The following is a 23,027-nucleotide window of genomic DNA, read 5'->3' as shown; positions in this document are numbered from 1 at the left end:
AGGTTTTTTCATGTAATCAATTTAAATATTGTCATCGTTCTTGCAAGTTTTTTTTAAATTTCAACAACAAACCAGCTGTTCCAGGAAATCCAAAGTCGATGTTTAGTTTTCGTTAAAATGACTAGAACACGTTTATGCGGAATTTATCGCCAGCTGAGTGAATTTGAAAGAGGTCGAATTATTGTTCTACAGAAGGCGGGGTTGTCATTGCGAAAAATCGCTAACCGTACGAACAGAAATCTAACTACTGTTATGAGATGTTGTTAAGCGTGGTTTGATAAAAAAAAAAAGCCCAAAATCGAAAAAGATTAGGTACCGGACGACGAAAGGGCACAAATGAAGTTTTGCCCCACTTTGGGCGCCATAATGTGTAACGTTACAATTGCCCATGAGACTCTAAGACTGATTTTATTCAATTTGTAAAAGTCTGGGTAGCAGTTTTGTTGCCAAATAAGCCCAAACCACCCCTAGAATTCAGACTTAGAGTCTCATGGGCAATTGTAACGTTACACATTATGGCGCCCAACGTGGGGCAAAAATAGCACAGTAATTTTTTAAAAACTGAATTGATTTGAGTTTCTATATCAATATTATCTGTTCAGAGTGAAAAGGATCGATCTTTGTATATTTTAATTTTATTAAATTTGTAGAAACCTGGGTAGGAGTTTTGTTGCCAAATAGCCAAATCGCCCCTAGAAATCAGTCTTAGAGTCTCATGGACAATTGTAACGTTGCACATTTTGGGAAATTTGAAATTGTAATGTTACAAATAATGAAAATAATAATTGAAATATGTTGATGTTGGTTGTTAGGAATCACAAAATTGACACTACTTCATAACTTGAATACTCACATTTGGAATCTATTAATTTCAACTAAGTTCAACTTAATAGTTCATTGTTTATTCACTCAATTTTCAATTGAGCTGTTTGTAAATATTCAATTAATATGCTGATAATAATTTTTTCAGAGCACGGAATTCTCTTCAACATATCAGAAAAATAGGACTAGTTATTCATAAAAGAAGTGCAGAAGACATGAACATTCTTCCATGAGTTCAAATTCTATCGAATGAATGTTAGAATGAGCGTTCTGTGCGAGTATTATACATTATTTTTTATAGTTCCCTGAATGTTTATTGAAATAAATGGAAAATGTTGGTTGGACTGTTTTATGTATCACAAAATTGAATATTCAATCCGTGACAGGAGAGTTCCGAGAACCAACATATAATAACTATGAAACCTGTGTGGAACTGAGATATTCTTGAACGATTTTGTTCAACAAGTTGAAGCATAATAATAAGGCTATTTCCTGGCTGTTATCATCAAATGTTATAACTAAATTTCATTAGTGGTTCTTCCTTCCTAAACTTATTGCTCAGTGAGATCAGAAGTAACAAAACTAACATTACAGAATGAACATATTTGCTACAAAATTAGAGAAACTCAATACTTATACTTAGTAAACTAATATCGTTTCTATATTTTCCAGAATGGAGGAGACCGTCAGATCTATGCTAGTCTATAAAAAACAGGCCGAGCAACTCAGACAGGAAAAAACAGCACTCACTCTAGCTTTTGAGGTGAGTAAACACAGATTGAATAACACCAGACCTTCCTATTGACTCTGAATCAACATCAATTTCCATAGCCAGCCACGACATATTCGAACGGAATGCATAATTCTGTTTTTTCAACCAAATTGAATATTAATGCGGCAAATACTGATATACTTACCGGCAACTAAAGGGAATCCTTGATCATAGGATTATATCGATACGTTTCTTCAACGCTAAGCTAATATTGGTACTTTGTGTATTAACTTCAGATCTATTTGTTTTGACGTATAACTTTTCCGACTGGGTATATTAAAAATTGCTTTATTTGGTATGCGAAGACGAGAGAGGGGAACTTGTAAATATTTGTTTTCCATTAGATTCCCGTTCTGCAAACATGTTTTGTGCATGCGGAAATATTCGTACTATTGGAGCAGGTATTTATTTTTATGTCGTGTATTTTTTCCTCTGCTTATCTGCTCTTTGGGGTATTGTACGTTCATGGAAGCGCAAATATCGATATATTTTTAATATTTTACTGAAAAAATTTCAAGAGTAAACGTTTTAATATGGTAAAGGGTATTTTTTCAAGAGCTATAGAACTTTAAATTGCAATAAAAGAACGATGGATTATTCGATTGACATGAATTTTATTTAACCGCAAGATAATCTTGTGGCATTACATTTTAAATATGATTTCTGGCATATGACTGCCACGGCTGGCTCGGATGTAGTCCAATCTGGACGTCCAATTTTCGATTACTTTTTCCAACATTTGTGGCCGTATATCGGCAATAACACTGCGAATGTTGTCTTCCAAATGGTCAAGGGTTGGTGGCTTATCCGCATAGACCAATGACTTTACATAGCCCCGCAGAAAGTAGTCTAGAGGTGTTAAATCACAATATATTGGAGGCCAATTCACAGGTCCAAAACGTGAAATTAGGCGGTCACCAAACGTGTCTTTCAATAAATCGATTGTGGCACGAGCTGTGTGACATGTTGCGCCGTCTTGTTGGAACCACAGCTCCTGGACATCATGTTTGTTCAATTCAGGAATGAGAGGGTTAGTAATCATGGCTCTATACCGATCACCATTGACTGTAACGTTCTGGCCATCATCGTTTTTGAAGAACTACGGACCAATGATTCCACCAGCCCATAAAGCGCACCAAACAGTCAGTTTTTCTGGATGTAACGGTGTTTCGACATACACTTGAGGATTAGCTTCACTCCAAATGCGGCAGTTTTGTTTGTTGACGTAGCCATTCAACCAGAAATGCGCTTCATCGCTAAATAAAATAAAATGGACGTAGTGCGCGATACGTATTCCGCACAGAACCATTATTTTCGAAATAAAATTGCACTATTTGCAAGCGTTGTTCAGGAGTGAGTCTATTTATGATGAATTGCCAAACCAAACTGAGAATAAATCACTTGACAGCTGTCAAATTGGTCGCTATCTTGAACAGTAACGCCAACTTAAAGTTATATACCTCGAAAAAAAACACCCGTTATATGTACAAGTCGAAGCCTGGCCCTGTATAAAACGAAAAATTAAAATTGATCACCTTTCCGTTATTTTATGGTTTCCTCCCTTACATTCAAACCCCTCCATCCATTCCTCGCAAAAACCAATACCATTTAAAACGCAGCGAAACCTAAAGAATAATCACAACTTTGCATACTCCAGTGATTTTAAGAGATAATTGTAAGCCTCCTTAGATTTTCCCGTCGGCTTTCATAATTAAAATAGGTCCCTCTAATCCTCCGTATCTTTGTCTTCGGGTTCCTGTAAGCTCCACCAGAAACTGAAAGAATTCCGGGCTCCATAAAATACGTAATTAAATTCGCTAATCCACCGTAAAAGAAACTGTGACCCCACGTTAAGGAAAAGGGTGAAAGGGCCCTAACTGATGAAATTTGAATGGCGTGAAAGGAAATGCAGCTACGAGTTTTCCGATGGAGATTTTTCGTTATGTTCATTATGGAGCTGTTTTCGTCATCGAAATAAAGATTTATTTTAACGCTTCTGTCGGCTCTTTGATGGATTTTGGTCTCCTAAATCGGTTTTGAATGGGGTAGCAAAATGGCGGATGCGCCGAGGGTTTAATGCCTTTTAACAGCAATTATAAAAAATTTCTTCAGATTGGGAAATATTGATCTCAGGAACAAGAAGTATAACTCCATTATTGAATAACGTTTTAGTCCTAAATTAGGCCTTCTTCAGGTGTCAGAATAATAAAAGCTTCAATATTTTCATCTACAGAAAATAATTTTTAGAAAATATAATAGAACACTGAAAAACGAGTTCCACTGAACTTAAACATCGATGTTCGTTTGTTTTCAATGTCAATGACGATATTTCTCAACTTAAAACGTGATTTTTCCAATCCAATTTCTTGAAAGTTACATAAGAAAGTATATCACTCTCAAATTCCATCAAATTTTGTTGGCGTTTCAATTTTTCTCTTGAACATATCAGTTTTTCCATGCCTTTGCCATAAATTTGTTTTGTAGACTTCATTCATCTACTTGGTAGATTGTGGTCGACATAATTGTTGATCTGAGCGTACAATTTGTGAAACATTGAAAAAATTCTAAGAGATTGGATTATTATTGATATGTTAAGGACCATAAATCATCGAAATGCACGCTTAACCTATCAGCCGCGGCAGTCAATCTACTACTTTGCTGTCTACTAAAACAGTAACTATACTAACTGACAATACCCAGAAGGAGCTGTTTAAATTTTAAATTTTTTATGGTACAACATAGATAGCATAGCAAGGAGTAAATGATTGAAATTTGTAGATAAAAACGAAGAGTTTACACTTTTTTTGATAAATTTGTTAATGATCTATACACTCCCCAACACGTCTCGGCATTGATGCAATAAAATGGTCTATTTCTTCTTGAGGGATACTATCTCAAGCTACCTGTACTTAATGCCCTAGAGCCGATAAAGTCCGTTGGGGCTGGGGTAAATTTCCAAGCCTTCTACTCATGGTGTCCCAAACATGTTCTATAGGCGAAAGATCGGAGGATATGGGCGGCCATGGCGAAAGAAAAAGTTTAAACTAACTCTGGCAACATGAGGTCGGGCATTATCTTGCTGAATTATTGGATTCTCTAGCCGGTTAAGGTAAGGGAGAACATATGGCTCTACTATTGCTTGAGGGTAACACAGCGCTGTCATGTTACCTCGGAAAGCAACTAAAGATGACCTACTTGCATGTGCAATAGCACCCCATACCATAACGCCTACTGCCCGATGTACATGACGCTCAACATCAAACTGAGGTTCACGTCTTTCACCCCGACATCGTCTAACCCTTTTTCGGCCATCATGTGCACCCAAGGAGAATCGAGATTCATCAGAAAAGACGACCTAATGCTATTTCGCATTCCAATGTTGACGTTCTCTGCACCAGTGTAATCGTTGCCGGCGATGCTCAACCGTTAGAGGTAACACAAGATGGGGTCGATAAATGCTACAGTCCAAAAGACCTTATCCCGCGGTAAACCGTTGGGATAGTTACAGGATGGCCTTGTTCTCCTAACCAGTCATCAGCCAAAGATCGAGTTGTCGCAAATCGGTCTCTAATGGCCATAAGTCTTAGACGTCGATCTTGAACTTCATTTTTGCCCCTTCGACGTCCGGTGCCCACTCTTCTTCGATTTTGGGCGTTATCAAACCACGCTTGACTACATCTCATAACAGAAGTTGGATTTCTGTTCGTACGGTTAGCGATTTCTTGGAATGACAACCCTGCCTCCCGTAGACCAATATTTCGACCTTTTTCAAATTCACTTAGCTGGCGCTAAATTCCACGTACACGTGCTCTAGGCATTTCAACACCAACTAAACTTGCAAAAAACGACTGTAATATTTAAGTAATGAAATGTCCACTTGAAAAAACCTTCACGATTTCTTTCTACAAATTCAATCATTCACTTCTTGCTATACTACGTTTTACCAAAAAAAAAAATAAAATTTAAACAGCTCCTTCTGGATGTTGCAGTTTCTTTGTCAGTTTTCATATTTATTTACATTTACTTTCGGAACCATGAGATGGATGATACTCAACTCAAATAATTATTTGCTACCTCCACCTGGAAAAGTCGAATCATAATAAAATAGTTAGGAATTCCTTCCGGATAAAGTTAAGCACCCCTAATGAGTGAACGAAATTAACCCCATGCAGCTATCCCATAACCAGAGATCCAATATCTATTCCCAGGTTAGATGAAACAATAGAATCGCCAACGCGAATACGAAATTTAGGTGCGCTAGCACGCATCGCCATCATTAATCCACCCCCCCCCTTAGGTAATCTAAGCTGAGCCCCTAACGACGTGGGGTTGCGTGCCTCAGAAGGGGTAGGGGGTGTAGGAGGCAAAAGATGTGGGCTCCCTAAATACCTAGCAATAGAGGTTTAATGCCTAAATGTTTCGGAGTATCCATTCGGAGACTTAATAGATATGTAGTCGAGAGTTGTTCAACCCCCCACTCTCTTTATACCACCCCCACTATTTTATAAGGAGTTAATTACTGTACTTGTAAGATTGCCGTTGATTGAGTTCCTTTAGATGGGGTAGTTGCTCTTATAGACTTCGCCCATTAGAGTTATTGAATGGAATGTCATATCATGTTCATTATCGATTTAACTTTAAGGATGCTTGTTCGAAAGTTTCTTGACTGAGCGTCGTAGTAAATATGGGTAATCAGTTGCTGGTTTCAACAAATAATGACTGTAATAAACTACTACCCTCACTCTAGTATCAAGTAATATATACAGAAAACTTCTGCAGAGGTTAAATGTCTATTATTTCTCCAAACGTCTTTTCAAGTGAATTCTCAAGATCCTGCCAATCAACTGCTGAGAAAATCAGGAGCTTTTCAGTTTCTTTCTTTCCTACGTCTTTGAATACCACAGAACTGATTATAGGTATACAGGGTGTTCTTAAATTGGAGGTAAAAAGGAAGATGAGAGATTCCTTGGATAATTTCAAGAAGAAAAAAAGTCTCATTAATACATTGAGTTTTTGTAGTCCTACTTCTTTGTGAAGATTGAACCAGTTTATCGATTCGTTATTAATCTTCACTTCAGATTGGGTAAATAAGAACCAACACTTATAATTAATTCATTCATCATAGCTTACTACCTGGATTTTTGTTATAATTTGGGTTTTCCTGAAAATTGGTTTGAAATTTCTTTCTCGAAATCGGTATCAGATACGACAAAACTACAAGAATCAAAAAAGTTTAGAACTGGACCAAAGTTTTTTTTTTCATTTTTTAAACTAACAGGGGTCAGCTAAATTAAAAGTTCTGGAGGAATGAAGCAGGCACTGTTCTAAAAAAAATTTCACCCTAAAGATTTGCATTGAAAATTAGCATATCACATAATGAAAACTTTTAATTGGATTATCTATGACAAATTTAAGTTGAACATTTTCTGAGGGGGGAGTGTTGTGAGAAAAAAACTTGAAAAAAATAATAGAACTTCAAAACCTTGTATCTCGAACACAAAACTTTTGCAGGCCAATATGTGAAGGACTTTTTGTCTTGAAATGATCCGAATAGTCTGTCATTTTTGTTTGCACCTCCAATTCAGCAATACCCTGTTTGTGGCCTCCAAAAATACATTGGTAAAGAAACAAGCTCTCATCGCTAATAACATGAGATTTTGCACTAATCAGTAATACGATATTTCACTCAATTCGCGAGTTTCTCAACAAAGAACGCACTTCTTATGTCCCAAAAAAAAACAACGTTTTATATAAACTCAAAAAATATTGAAATAATGTACGTAAATACATCAGAAATTCGGAAGTTCAAGCGCGCCAAACGACGTGAAACAACCGATGACACTAGGAGAGGAAAAGTTGCCAAACCTTGGATTTCAGCAGATACAGAAAATAATAAATATTCTGCTTATTATAAATTCGACAATTAGGAAAAATATCGGATTCCAAATATTCGAATTTGCATATTAACATATTCGTAAATCACTCGATTAAATATATTTCATTCAATATAATATACATTCATAACGATATAGTCAAATCGTGGATTTGAAAATAAATCACAATCCGACATCGTAATCTAACCATGTTGGGGACATGTTAAAATTGCGTATACTTTCTCTATCTGTATCTATTGATTTACCTGGGTATAGGAATTTTTGGCTGTGGTGTATTTCCCAACTTGGCAACGTTCGAAGTTCATAGATGAAATATCATATTTACACACAAAATTTCTACTCGGTCGGATCTTTTGCTACTGAGATGTGAGGTTTTTGTCCAAGCGTGTATTACAGACGAGTATGCATCAGAGCAGAGTTCATCAATGAAAGTGGAGATAAAGTCATGCAATTTGATATTTCATCACCATCTTAGACCCAGATGCAACAGACGATATAATCACATTATAAACCCAAAAAACCAACATCACCATGACATATCATTATTGACTAACTCCGTGTAAAATCTTTAGAAACCATAAATCAAACAAATCGTCAGACCCAAAAGATAAGATTAATGAAGGGGTCGACCAAAAGGGGCCATTGAATCGGCACTCTTCAAAGCTCAACCTAATGAAAATGAAACATAACCATTAGCGGCAAATAATAATTTGGTAACTAGAATTCATCGATCCGTTGGGACATTAATCAAAATTATACCTTTAATTGACATTTTCTTTGCCGAAAACGTGAAGTCGTAAAATTTAGAGCAGGGGAACCATCCTGTATACGATGAGGGAGGGAATGAAATGGGAGAATGATATTCAACTGAAAGGTATAATGAGAACTTGGTAGAAACTTTCTTATACTGCTCGTGTTACTGTTGTAACATGCTGTTCTAGGACTCCGATAGGCAATTTGCATTTCTGGGGATGTAATCTAGAAGTATCAAGTTTTATGTGAAACTCGGGGAATCAAGATAGCGGATTCTGCGGTTTAGAAAAGAGAGTTTAGCAGAGGGTGAAAATAGAAAACAGATAATCATGCTTGTGTTCCGAGTTGAATTGAATTTCCTTTTGGGATGCCACTGACAAGGGATAAGGCATCGCTTATGGGTATGAAACTTTATCTTTTTGCAAGTTTGCTTTGGAAAATACATTTCGTTCAAAGCCTTAGTGATGAAGAATCCTTTGTCACATGAAAGCAGACCCTGAGAAAAGTTTTCAGAATAGGTTTAAAGTCTAAATACGCCATTCAATGTTCTTCCAAAGAATTTCAAAATTTGGCCCATTATACTCCATTTATTTTAACAATTCCATAACGAAAAATATTTGGATTCAGCACCCCAAAAAATATATAAAATCAACAAAATCAAAACTTTCCTGTGAATAACACATATTGACTAAACCATTCGAAAGAAAAAATATTCTGCTTGTATAAGCAAGTAGCTTGATATTTTACAAATTCTATTTATGACAAGACGCGAAAATCAAACCAGTCAACCATGATTTTAACAAACATGTTCATTAGCAACGTTACCAATCCGATAAATTAAAAAATTTGCAATTTTAGAACGATTCTATTTCAACGAGAAGAAAAATTAATTACATCACAGAGAATAGAAATACATTTCCCTTGGTTGTCTATACAATTAAACCTATGTAACTAGCAAACCTCTATAATAGTATATTTCATTACCAGTCCTGAGAGTGATCTTTTCTCGTGTGCGATCGACCAATTGCTGTGTTCGGCTTCACCCAACACGAGAAGCTTTTCTGGATTTGTAATGAACGTCATTCATTCAATGAATTGTTATTTCAATGACAATAGGGATGTTGCGTCATATAATAAAATCAAATTAATTTAGGTTTTCTACATAATAGGCCGTTTTTAAAATACTAAAAAAAGAAAACTATAAAAAGTGGTGCAAAGTCACATCGCTCTACGGTACTTCCTATATTTTTCCATGACAATATTTTTTTTCGTGTTTATATAGGGCGTTTCATTGGGAAACAAATGTAACAAAAACAAGTCCAACCTTTTATTTTGAATTCTATTCTGTATTCTTCTTGTTACAATTCTGATTCAGCATCCTCAACTTACTTTTAAATCTAGGTTGAACCTTCATTTGTAACCTTTTTAAAACTAAAAATCAACAATTGTCAAATATCTGAGCTCGTTTATTTATTTATTTATTTACAATAAATACGAGTGTTAGTTAATGATAATTGAAAGAAACATTATCCTAATATAAAACACATTTCCAACATTGTTTTAAAAGGTTTTCAGAAAAACCTTATACATTTTAAGATTTCGAATCACTACCCGAAAAAAGAATCCACTTCCCATCAGCACTCACGTCAACTGCACAATTCCAAGTTCTCAACGATAATGCGATTCTAGTGAAACGATAATTGAGTTTCAAGTACCGGCCAAGATAGATGAACGTAGCAAATCCCTGTTTATCTAGAGGGATCTTCATTTCCTCTGATTAATGGTTAGCCTTAGCCTAGTCACATCACATGATCCCTTCATTACAATCGTAGAAAAACACGATTTCCGAAAACCGTCGAATCATTCATTCGCCATATTGACACAATGACGTCCTTCCTCAAGGGCTGGCTCAAATTGAGTCTGACAAAATAGCCTCGGGCGACACGGCTTTACACCGTGCAGATTAGAAAACCCCGTGCACAAACAGCGAAAGGGAGGAATTTACTACTTTACAGTCGGCCAATTCCCCTTGTACTTTCCCTCTTTGGGGATATCGATTCGGGTGTTCCCCCCCAAAAAGCGGGAAATCATGCACACATGGCCTGTCGTTAGTTACCTAACTCGGCCGTTCATAAAGTTATGGTCAGAAATATCGGGGGAAAGGGGTTGAGTTGATTTATATAAACGGTGGATTTTCCGGTTTGAACCTCGGTGAGGGTAGTGGTGAGTGTGGCGGACATCGTAGGAAGGGATCAGAGGCAACAGCCTAATGGAAAAATTGTCACCGTTTAATTTACCGGTTAATTTGTCGGAATTTTTTGTATGTTGTAGAATATGACCTCATGAACAAAAAAGTCTATGTGTCCAACTAAATCCTATGACTATTTTTTTCAAAACGAATTGCCACAGTTTGGAAGCGTTTTACTGGCGTTTAACAATTCATGATGAACTGCCAAATCTTACTGAACAGAACTGTCAACACAGTTTGACATTACCGACTGTCAAATCATAGAAAACAATCATCTCAACTTCTCATCAGCTAAAAAAAAACACCTGTTATAATAATACTCGTCGATCTATCGGAAAAATTGCCACCAGTTAATTTTTATGAACAAGAAAGAATATGGGTCCAACTAAATCCTATGACTAGTTTTCGAAATACAGGATGTCAAAGTTGGAAAATGGCATTTCTTCAAAGTAACATTTCTCGTAGAAGAACATCTTGAATGAAACACTTTACATAAATAACTATTATTGACTAAATCCTACATTCTGTCAGGTTAGCCAAAAGGTTGTACGCCTAATTATTATAAATAGCTATTCTTTCAGTTAAACTGCTGAAATCGAAAAGCTTAGAATTGTGTATTCGAAATGATACTTCTCCATAGTCCTTTGGCTATTTAACTAACGGGTGTTTTTTTCGAGGTATTTAACTTTAAGTTGGCATCACTGTTCAAGATGGCGACCGATTTAACAGCTATCAAGTGATTTATTCTCAGTTTGGTTCGGCAATTCATCATGAATAGACTCACGCCTGAACAATGCTTGCAAATAGTGCAATTTCATTTCGAAAATAATGGTTCTGTGAGGAATACGTATAGCGCACTACGTCCATTTCATTTTATTTAGCGATGAAGCGCACTTCTGGTTGAATGGCTACGTCAACCAAAAAAACTGCCGCATTTGGAGTGAATCTGATCCTCAAGTGTATGTCGAAACACCGTTACATCCAGAAAAACTTACTGTTTGGTGCGCTTTATGGGCTGGTGGAATCATTGGTCCGTACTTCTTCAAAAACGATGATGGCCAGAACGTTACAGTCAATGGTGATCGGTATAGAGCCATGATTACTAACTTTTTCATTCCTGAATCGAACAACCATGATGTCCAGGAGCTGTGGTTTCAACAAGACGGCGCAACATGTCACACAGCTTGTGCCACAATCGATTTATTGAAAGACACGTTTGGTGACCGCCTAATTTCACGTTTTGGACCTGTGAATTGGCCTCCAAGATCTTGTGATTTAACACCGCTAGACTACTTTCTGTGGGGCTATGTAAAGTCATTGGTCTATGCGGATAAGCCACAAACCCTTGACCATTTGGAAGACAACATTCGCCGTGTTATTGCCAATATACGGTCACAAATGTTGGAAAAAGTCATCGAAAATTGGACGTCCAGATTGGACTACATCCGAGCCAGCCGTGGCTCGGATCATATTTAAAATGTAATGCCACAAGATTATCTTGCGGATAAATAAAATTCATGTCAATCGAATAATCCATCGTTGTTTTATTGCAATTTAAAGTTCTATAGCTCTAAAAAAACACCCTTTATCAATGATATATTACCATGAAATCTGTGTGAAACTGATCAATTCCCACACATCTTTGTTCTACAAGTTATAGCAGAACAAACAGATTTGTCATATAATGAGAGAAACGACTTTCTGTCACTCGACTTCAGTGACAGTTATAATTTCAAGGATTATCAGATTTCCGACTCTCAAATAAAGCCACGCGTAAAATGGCGGCACGCACAAGAGCCGAAATTAATGGAAAGAAAACAGAAATTCATTGTTGGCATTACTTATCTCGCCCCTTATGTTATCCTAACCAGCTACAGGCTCCTTACAAACCTCGTAACCAAATACCTACAAATAAAAAACCCCCAGTCTAAATCAGACGGTAATAAGGATGAATATGCAGAGAAACGACTCAGCACCCTCATAGCAGATCAGAGAAGGGTAAAAACGGGAAATAATGAATGAAATCCACTTTATCTGTGACTCCCGCTGCCGAAAATCCTGCTAGGGGAAACAGGCTACGGAAGTTGGACTTCCTACGGTGGTGAATCTGCTTGAGAAAGTCAAATGAAGCGACTAAACCGAGTTAGCAGTAACAAGGTTGTGTGCTGAGGGCAATAAGTCAGTGGCGGGTTCGTTAAGAGATGGAATGAAAAATCAGACAGAATGTTTATAATTGTTTGAATCGTTTGAAGGTTGGTTCTAACTGAAAATCATATGTCCGGGGACTTTTCAATTGGCCTAATAGGTTTAAAGTTCAGTTGTACCAACTCACCGACAAAAATAATTTCAATAATCCCTTTGAGCTATTCTTCTAAACGACTGCAATTCCCAGTACTCTATTTACTTACCGAATATACACTGCGCAAAAAAATTAACGCACATTATGGAAATCTCAAATTTATTCTACAACTGAAGGTGTTCTTAATGATAATTATTTTTATCAGAATTATGCATGCATATGTTATCCACTTTCAACGTTTTTCTTCAATACAGATGTTTTTTCCCAGCAGGAATAAAAAAAGATGAGATTATCAGATTTTAAATGTATTGGCTACATTCTGAAATCAGTTGTTCTCGATCAATTCTAGAGATCAATAGTTTTTCTCTCGTTTGATTTTCTACACTCGATCGCTATGCAACGCAAAACACGCAATTTGACCCAAGAGGAATGTGCCCAAGCGGTAGTTTTGCGAGAAGAAGGGTGGACATACACAAGAATTGCAGAAAGGTTTGGAGTTTCCCATACAAGTGTATCCAGAATGTTGCAGCGATTCAGGGAGACGGGTATGAATGTCCGAAGACCAGAACAGGGTAGACCACGGGTAACAACTGCCATTCAAGAACGTTACTTGAGAGTTTCTTCGTTGAGACAACGGTTTTCAACCGCTCGCCTCCTTCAAAATCAGCCTAAGCAAACTCATGGGGTGCAATTTAGCACTCGGACAATAAGAAATCGACTCAGAGAATATGATTTAAGTCCTCTCTCCCCAGCCCATCGAAGGACGCGTTTGGATTTTGCGAGAGAGCATATCCATTGGGAAGAGGCTGATTGGGAAAGAGTTCTCTCCACAGATGAGTCTAGATTCTGCCTCTACCATTGTGATCGACGTTTCCTTGTATACAGACGTCCACATGAAAGATATGCTCAGTGCAATTTCCTGAATACTACTGGTTTCGGGGGAGGATCGATTATGGTATGGGGTGGAATATCTTTGACTGCTCGCACAGACCTAGTGGTCGTTGATAATGGAGCTATGAATGCTGATAGGTATATAAGTAACATTCTTAAAGAGCATGTAGTGCCATTTGCCCTATACATTGGTGAAAATTTCATTTTTATGGACGATAATGCCAGACCCCATCGTGCGCGCATCGTTCTGGAGTACCTTGAAGAGGTTGAAGTCTCTCGAATGGAATGGCCAGCAAGAAATCCAGATCTCAATCCGATTGAGCAGGTTTGGGACAACCTCAATAGAAGGCTGAGAAGTTCAGAAAATCATCCAGCTACTCTCAATTACTTAGGAATCCAACTGAGAGGAATCTGGGAAGGATTAGATCAGAACATTTTAAGATCACTCATTTTGAGTATGAACCGTCGTTGCCGAGCTGTAATTAACGCAAGGGGTGGAAATACCAAGTATTAAATCACTTTTCAGCATTCCAGTTTTTTGAAAATTATTTATTTCTCTTCTTTTACACAAGATTCGGTGAAATCCTGAATTTTTCTTCGATTTAATGTATCTTGTTTCGTTCAAAACCTTTCTCCGAGAGAACATAAAAAATAAGTTATAAAGTCAATGTAGAGTTAACTTTCATTAAAATTGAGATTTTCAAAATGTGCGTTAATTTTTTTGCGCAGTGTAAGTCGCAAACTTGGGATCTGCAGAAGATTACTCTTCCCTTTTTTCTCCGCCACTGAACCGAGCAGTAATGCGCATTAACAAAAAAGCACGGCCTCCTTGATAGGGGGTACAGGGTGGTGAACTTCTCCCCTTGTTTGCATGAAACCGCAAGGGGTGAAAGAGAGAGGGGAGGATCGGAAGACATACGGGGGTTAAGACTATACGGATTACATTATTACCGATACAAGTTTGGAGATTTGTCGATGTTTCGGCTTAAAGGGACTAAAAGCCAAATTAATTTAATTAATTGTCGAAGGCAGGTTTGCTTAATACGCTTGTTGATGTCTAGACTTTAAGGCAGGATAGGGTATTTCTGCAGGAAATCGATTGGTTTGCTCTAGGACTATCTGTGTGGTGATTACCACATCAAATATGTCCGCTCAGCTGCCCTTATGGACGTTGATGCGGGTATCAAAACGTTAACTCTGATTAATTTCCCAAAGGCAATTAATAGTTCAATCACTCTAGTAAAAAGCAGGTACTCATCTCGGAATTTGAGTAACCCAGCTACATATAAACTCCTATAAACATATACATATGTATAATGGTCTCAAAACCTAAATAGTACCTATGCAGGACCACTGCCAGGACCGGCAAACCGGACATTTTGCCGGGGCGCCAAATTGTAGGTCAATTAATAAAGCAAGACATATTTTTTACATGAAATGTTTCCGTTGGGAAAGTAGCACTCTTTTATAGGTTCTCAGATGAAACTCCAAGAACTACGTTGTCTTTTTACTATAAACTTAAGAAACGTCGTACTTTTGAACATTCTGGACATTTTCTGATGAAATCAACAAAAGTCCTTCGATAAATTTGACAAGATGATTTTGAGTTGAATAATGCGTTCTCATATGTAATTGAAAAGATGCCTGAGAGAAATAATAGAGGATCCTTCAAAAAAAGGTTAGGTTTTTCGCTATTTGTTGTCATCGATATTGTAGAAGATATAATTCCCTAGAAGATAAAATTCCCTTTATTTCGCTGAAGTATGGACCTCTGAATTTGAAAAAGGGTTGAACAGCGTTGGTAAATTAAGTATACTACTAAACAAAAGTTAGGAAAGTTCAGACATTTTGAAGCTGTTTCAAAAAGTTCCCATTTTTTTTTTAATATGAGAAACCTAAATGTTGATGTCTAGACTTTAAGGCAGGATAGGGTATTTCTGCAGGAAATCGATTAGTGTGCTCAAGGACTATCTGTGTAGTGATAACCACATCAAATATGTCCGCTCAGCTGCCCTTATGGACGTTGATGCGGGTATCAAAATGTTAACTTTGATTAATCTCCCAAAGGCAATTAATAGTTCAATCACTCTAGTAAAAAGCAGATACTCATCTCGGAATTTGAGTTACCCAGCTACATATTAACTCCTATAAACATATACATATGTATAATGGTCTCAAAACCTAAAAAATGCCTATGCAGGACTACCGCCAGGACCGGCAAACCGGACATTTTGCCGGGGCGCCAAATTATAGGTCTTTTAATGAAACAAGACATAGTTTTGACATGAAATGTTTCCTTTATGAAAGTAGCACTCTTTTAAAGGTTCTCAAATGAAACTCCAAGAACTACGTTGTCTTTTTAGTATAAACTTAAGAAACGTCGTACTTTTGAACATTCTGGACGTTTTTTGATGAAATCAACAAAAAGTCCTTCGATAAATTTGACAAGATGATTTTAAGTTGGAAAATGCGTTGTCATATGTTATTGAAAAGATGCCTGAGAGAAATAATAGAGGCTCCTTAAAAAAAAAGGTTTTTTCGGCAACCGTCCGGGAAGTGCTCACTTCCCGGACGCTTTTTCTCTGAGAAAGTAGCATTTCCCGGCCTAGTCCGGAAAGTACATACTTCCCGGACTAGGCCGGAAAAGAATCATAGAATCCATAGTAACCGAGATAACGGCTGATAGTTCATATGAAATTAGTTGTCAAAAATTTGCATGTTTTTTGATCGCAATCGCAATAAAATATGGACAGCAGCAGCGATAGTGTTATTTTACATGGTTGCCGAAAACATATTGTACGCAACACGTCCGAAAATGGTTTTTTTGGACTCACAGACTTCCAGGACTCGCTTACGCTCGTCCTGGAATTTTGTCTATTCGTCCAAAAAAACCCTATTTTCCGGACTTGTTACGTAAATTACTATTTCGCTATTTGTTGTCATCAATATTGTAGAAGATATAATTCCCTAGAAGATAAAATTCCCTATATTTCGCTGAAGTATGGACCTCTGGATTTGAAAAAGGGTTGAACAGCGTTGGGAAAGTATACTACTAAACACCAGTTAGGAAAGTTCAGACATTTCGAAGCTGTTTCAAAAATCTCCCAAAGATAATCAATAGTTCAGCCGTCTTAGTAAAAAGAAGGTACTGATCTCGGAATTTGAGATACCCAACTATGCAAACTTGTATTTGGACATCCTTAAAGTAACAACCTTCAAACGATACGTGTCAAAATTTGACAGCAGTCCGACCATTAGTTTGTGAGATATTGCGTTATTTAAAAAAAGATGGAAAAAAGAAATTTCGTGTGCTGATAAAATATTGATTTTTGAAGGGAAAAAATACAGTTGAAACAAAATCTTGGATTGATGAAGAGTTTCCGGGGTCTGCACCAGGAAAATCAACCATCATCGATTGCTTTGCTAAGTTTAAAAGTGGTGAAAGGAGCACCTAAGACGGCGAACGCAGTGGACTCCCAAAAGAGGCCATCATCGACAAAAAATCGGAAAATTTCACAAAACAATTTTGAATGACCATAAAGAGAAGTTGATCGAGATAGCAGACATTGAGAAGATATCATCTGAACATGTACATCATATCATTCACGAATATTCGTACATGAGGATGCTGTGTGCAAAATGGTTGCCGCGAGAGCTCAAAATTTATCTAAAACAACAACGTGTTAATGATTCTGAGCAGTGTTTGAAGCTGTTTAAGTGCAATAAACCTGAATTTTGCGTCGATATGTGACTATGGTTGAGACATGGCTCCATCATTTCACTTCAGAGTCCAATCGACAATCAGCTGAGTGGACTGCACACGATGAACCGAATCCAAAGCGAAGAAAAACAGTCAGCTGGCAAGGTTATGGCATCAGTATTCTGGGATGCACAAGTATAATATTCATTGATTACCTCCAAGAAGGCCAGACCATCAACAGCGATTATTATACGTTATATTATTATATTGTATCATTCAAAGGATGAAATCGTTAAAAAACGGCCCCATTTGAAGAAAAACAAGGTGCTGTTTTCAAGATAATGCGCCGTGTCACAAATCAATGACAACAATCGCAAAATTGCTTGAATTGGGCTTCGAATTGCTTTTGCATCCACCGTATTCACCAGATCTGGCCCCCAGTGACATTTTCCTGTTCTCAAACCTCAAAAGAATGCTCGCTGGAATGAAATTTAGCGCCAATGAAGAAGTAATCGCCGAAACTGAGGCCCATTTCGAAGCGAAAGACCAATCGTACTACAAAAATGGTATCGAAGAGTTGTAAGATCGCTATAATCGCTGTATCGCTCTCGAAGGCAACCTTGTTAAATAATAAAATCGAATTTTGCCAAAAAAATGTGTTTTACTATGGTAGACCGGGAACTTTCAATTGGCCTGTTAGGTAGTTGTCATGAAAAATAACCCTGACATTATAAATGAACGAGAGAGATCACAAAAGCTTGTCTACCGTCTACCATACGACCTCATTTCCATACATTTTTCCACGAACCTCCCACCACGTACTAATTTTCCGGAAAATCTCCGCATTTCAATAGAACCTTAATACTCCCAAGGAAAACAAAAACCGGCTCTGTGAAAACAGCGAGATACAGATGAATGAACAATATTTATCTGCGGGAGCTTATCAGCGTAATTCACCATCGAATCCGGTGGTGCCATGATTCGAGCTTCATCGGTCCCTGCGAATGCCCATAGAATAGCAAATCCCTGAGAGAGAGAGAGCCACTGAATTATTCAGAGACATTCAAGGGTTGCTAGTTCGCGCTTATATGTGAAAGGGACTCCATAAATTCGATATAGTTTATGTTGGTGGAGGGGGTTAGGTGAGGAAAAGTGAACGATAAAATTTGGACCGTTTTCGGCAATGGGCTGGAAGTCGAAAGATATCTCAGACGATTTCGAGGAAACTGTAAATATTACTCTGGGTGATGAAGGTCGAATCCGAACGTTGAGAATTCGCATAGAACTTTATTAGTTTCTGTGTATCGTGTCTCATAGTTTTAAAACTTACTGAATTTACAGTCTCACAATTTCACTAACTTGCATTTGAAGACACCTTAGGATAACTGAAACAAAAGTTTCTCTAGTAATATGTAAAGGGTATTTTTTTCAGAGCTATAGAACTTTAAATTGCAATGAAACAACGATGGATTATTCGATTGACATGAATTTTATTTATCCGCAAGATAATCTTGTGGCATTACATTTTAAATATGATTTCTGGCATATGACCGCCACGGCTGGCTCGGATGTAGTCCAATCTGGACGTCCAATTTTCGATGACTTTTTCAAACATTTGTGGCCGTATATCGGCAATAACACGGCGAATGTTGTCTTCCGAATGATCAAGGGTTTGTGGCTTATCCGCATAGACCAATGACTCTACATAACCCCACAGAAAGTAGTCTAGCGGTGTTAAATCACAATATCTTGGAGGCCAATTCACAGATCCAAAACGTGAAATTAGGCGGTCACCAAACTTGTCTTTCAATAAATCGATTGTGGCACGAGCTGTGTGACAAGTTGAGCCGTCTTGTTGAAACCACAGCTCCTGGACATCATGGTTGTTCAACTCAAAAGTTAGTAATCATGGCTCTATACCGATCACCATTGACTGTAACGTTCTGGCCATCATCGTTTTTGAAGAAGTACGGACCAATGATTCCACCAGATCATAAAGCGCATCAAACAGTCAGTTTTTCTGGATGTAACGGTGTTTCGACATACACTTGAGGATTAGCTTCACTCCAAATGCGGCAGTTTTGTTTGTTGACGTAGCCATTCAACCAGAAGTGCGCTTCATCGCTAAACAAAATAAAATGGACGTAGTGCGCGATACGTATTCCGCACAGAACCATTATTTTCGAAATAAAATTGCACTATTTGCAAGCGTTGTTCAGGCGGAGTCTATTCATGATGAATTGCCAAACCAAACTGAGAATAAATCACTTGACAGCTGTTAAATCGGTCGCCATCTCGAACAGAAATGCCAACTTAAAGTTATATACCTCGAAAAAAAACATCCGTTACATTATATATAAATATAGCAATCTCAAAAGGTACTCTTAGAAACACCCTCTTACTATTCTGTGAAATGGATATGCAATCAACATAATTCATCGAATAGAGTCAACACCAACCAAAGGATGGAATTAAATTCTCTCAAATTGTCATTTCAATTTTATATGTTGATTTGCATATCCATTTCAAATTTCAACAGAAGAGTAAGAGAAAGGATACAGGGTGATTCACAGGGATGGCCTATTATGGTATTGGTTTATGGATTTCTCAACAATCCGAAAGAAAAATTAATTATAAATCATGAAATGTAAAAGTATTTTATGCAGTTATTATACCAATGTAGATTGAAATCTATAATTGTTGCCCGAAAGCAGTAAACCCACAGAAAATTAATTCCATATGAAATAAGCTAATATTCTGGCCCTTTCAATTTTCGACCCTTCAGATATTGTTTGCTGAATTTTCGATTTGCCCATAGCGCATGAACTGATGCCAGTGCAAAACGTAATTAGCTAGATCCAACACACATATCTGAGCCGATTTTATCTAACGGCGGACATATTAGCCATTGTTTAGGTTTGTCCCTTTATTAATTACCGAAACTGGAGCTAACAACTACGGTTATCTCTTTTCCAGCTAAGCTTAATCACTTTTAGTCGTATGAGTTAACTTGAGCGTTTAATTTTGTGATCTAACTTTAATGCAGGGCGATAGAGCATGAAATGATCACATGTCGTTATCATTAGTTTAATCAGCGTAGACTGTTTTGTATAATCGCTATTGCAATACTCACACTATAAATGTAATGGAACTAATTATATAACGTGGCTTCCTGATAGCGTATGATAATTTTTATAATAAATGAATGCATGAATGAACATTAGTTACTTAATCGTTTTACTCTGAGCAACGTAGGGAAATATGGAAAAATTTAAATTTAATATTCACAGGCAATGGAAAGGATTCTAAAGTTGTGAGTTTTCATTGAAATCATTCATCAAATCCCATTGAAAAATTATCAAATTTGATAATTTTTCAATGGGATTTCTCAAAAACCTTGGGTCTTCGAGCGATTTTAAAACAATATTTGTAGTTGAAAAAAATTGAGACATGCACTAAGTTACACAAGCTTTATGTGCTCATTCATTCATGCCTCTATTGGAGACCCCAGAACAGTCGTAATTAGGGCTTCATCAAGCTAAATTGCTTGACATTTTAACCAACGACTTGACTTGAAAATCAAGCTCGTGAATAATTACATACTTGAGCTTGACTTGACTTGATTTCAGATATTTATTGCTTGACTTGATATCAAGCTACTTGATATTACTTGAGTTTGATATGCACGCGTCGCACGGCATATCTTTCTGCAATCTCGTGCGCGCTCGGACTAAATAAGGGGATTCCTCGAGCGCCGAGAGACTGAAGCATTCGCCAGTGTGAATCTATTAGTAGTTTTCTCACATTTCTATTAAATCTATTGGTAGATTTTGGTAGTTTCAGAAATATCTTTCCAAAGTTGGCCAAAATGGTCCAGGATCTTTTATTAACGCCAGCATCTTCAGCTCCTATTGAAAGACAATTTTCCAGAGCTGCTCTTACAGTTACAAAAACCCGCAATAGGTTAGGCGACAAGTCTATAAGATGCCTCATGTGTCTTAGATCCTGGATGCAAAATTATGAAATCAAACAAAGCCTGGAGGTTTCTCAATATTAAGAAACTTCATTTTTTATTTTGTTATGATTTATAGTGATTTAATTTATGTTTCTATTTCAAAAAAGTTGATATTTTCGGTTCTTCCATACAATAAGTTTATTAAATAAAAGTGGTTTTTGTGAGGTTCCTTCCCATAATATCATTTTTTTATTGATGTGACACTAAACAATAAAACTGCTGAAAATCAAGTAGCTTGATATGATTCAAGTTCTTGATAAATTAATACTTGACTTTACTTGAGATTGAAAAACTACTACTTAAGTTAAGCTTGACTGTAAAAATAAACCAACAATTATGATTCACCATATCAGAAGTAGCAGAATGGCGAAAGCGCCAACTTAATACAAGACGATAAAATGATAATTGTGTCATTTTCGAAATGGCAACTTCCAAAATGATAATGATCATACTGTGAATTTGTCAGTGTTTTAATATCGATTTATAATATCACGAATATCGTTTTGTGATAATTATATCTACACTATCTCTTGATAGATCGTCATAATAATATGTTAAACTCTAGAGTTTAGAACTTGTCAAAGTGGAACGAACTTCCACAGTTCATGAAATTTCACTCATAATTATTAATGGTCTAGGTTGGAGTGTCAGGTGAATGATACATGGCCTTAGGGGAATACCGACAAGTTTTTGTGAATTGCCTAATATAAACTCCCCTTAATACGCATATTGCCTTCCATTGGGATTACCCCTGAATATGAGGGAAATTAGTTTGAATGCAAGGTATGTTGCCACATGAAGAGTGGAAACATTCTTTCAAATATGAGTAGAGACCCAAAAACACAAATATTTAGTTGAGAATTATCTTTTGACCTTTGAAATATAAAATTATCCACAACTTTACAAATTAAGTAAAAGACTTATAGAATGAGTAACTAAATGAACATAAAGATAGACAACGTTTCAGAATTTTTCCATTTTTTTAATGCTCAACAGGTTGTCATATACAGGGTGATTCGCCAGGATGGCCTATTAGACGTCTATGGAAAACCCTCGGGAAAATCATTAAAATATTTTCAGATCTCTACAACTTCCGGTTATACTAACAAGTTATAGACTACCAAGATCAAGAACTCAAGATTTTCAAATTAGAACCTATATTTTTCATTATTTCAGTCGATTCTACGTACAAAAATAGTGGGGGTTACTTAAGCAATCCCTATACCTAAAATGAATACTTCAAGAGTTATCGAGGAAGAACTTCAAATGAGGAAAAACCGAAATTCCTTACTGTGTGAAATAGTCTGTGACTTCCGGAAAACAAAAAAGAACCTAAAATTCGATGTTTGGATAACTTAATTTTACTCATGAAGGGAATATCAATAAGAGCGTTATATTAAAATTGCGCGCCATTTTGGCGACGCTTTCTCAGCCTATTTTGAAGGTGTGCCCTCTCTCAGAAGTTTGCGATGAAAAATCTGTATGTTCCCTTGCCATATACACCTTCCATCTACATTGCGGCTCATTGTAAGTTTGATGTAGCAACCTGAAGGATATGCATAAAAATGTTTACCCTTATTTTGAACTAAACATAAGTCAGAAATAAGCCATAAGTTATAATAATAATAAAAAA

General features: G+C 36.9%; 1 protein-coding gene across 8 annotated transcripts in view; it reads left to right on the top strand.

Moving 5' to 3' along the window:
- The window catches only part of LOC123679719, a 278,857-nt gene that overhangs the window by 243,641 nt on the left and 12,189 nt on the right, over window positions 1–23,027 (top strand). For all 8 annotated transcript variants that reach the window (XM_045617148.1, XM_045617146.1, XM_045617144.1 and 5 more), the window contains one exon: window positions 1,495–1,585. In XM_045617148.1, coding sequence (XP_045473104.1) covers window positions 1,495–1,585 — 91 coding nt within the window. The remainder of the gene's footprint in view (window positions 1–1,494; window positions 1,586–23,027) is intronic.

Source organism: Harmonia axyridis, chromosome 5 (assembly GCF_914767665.1).
Source record: "Harmonia axyridis chromosome 5, icHarAxyr1.1, whole genome shotgun sequence".
NCBI classification, from domain to species: domain Eukaryota; kingdom Metazoa; phylum Arthropoda; class Insecta; order Coleoptera; family Coccinellidae; genus Harmonia; species Harmonia axyridis.
The sequence above is the reverse complement of the archived record's forward strand: the minus strand, read 5'-3'. Positions and strand labels throughout refer to the sequence as shown.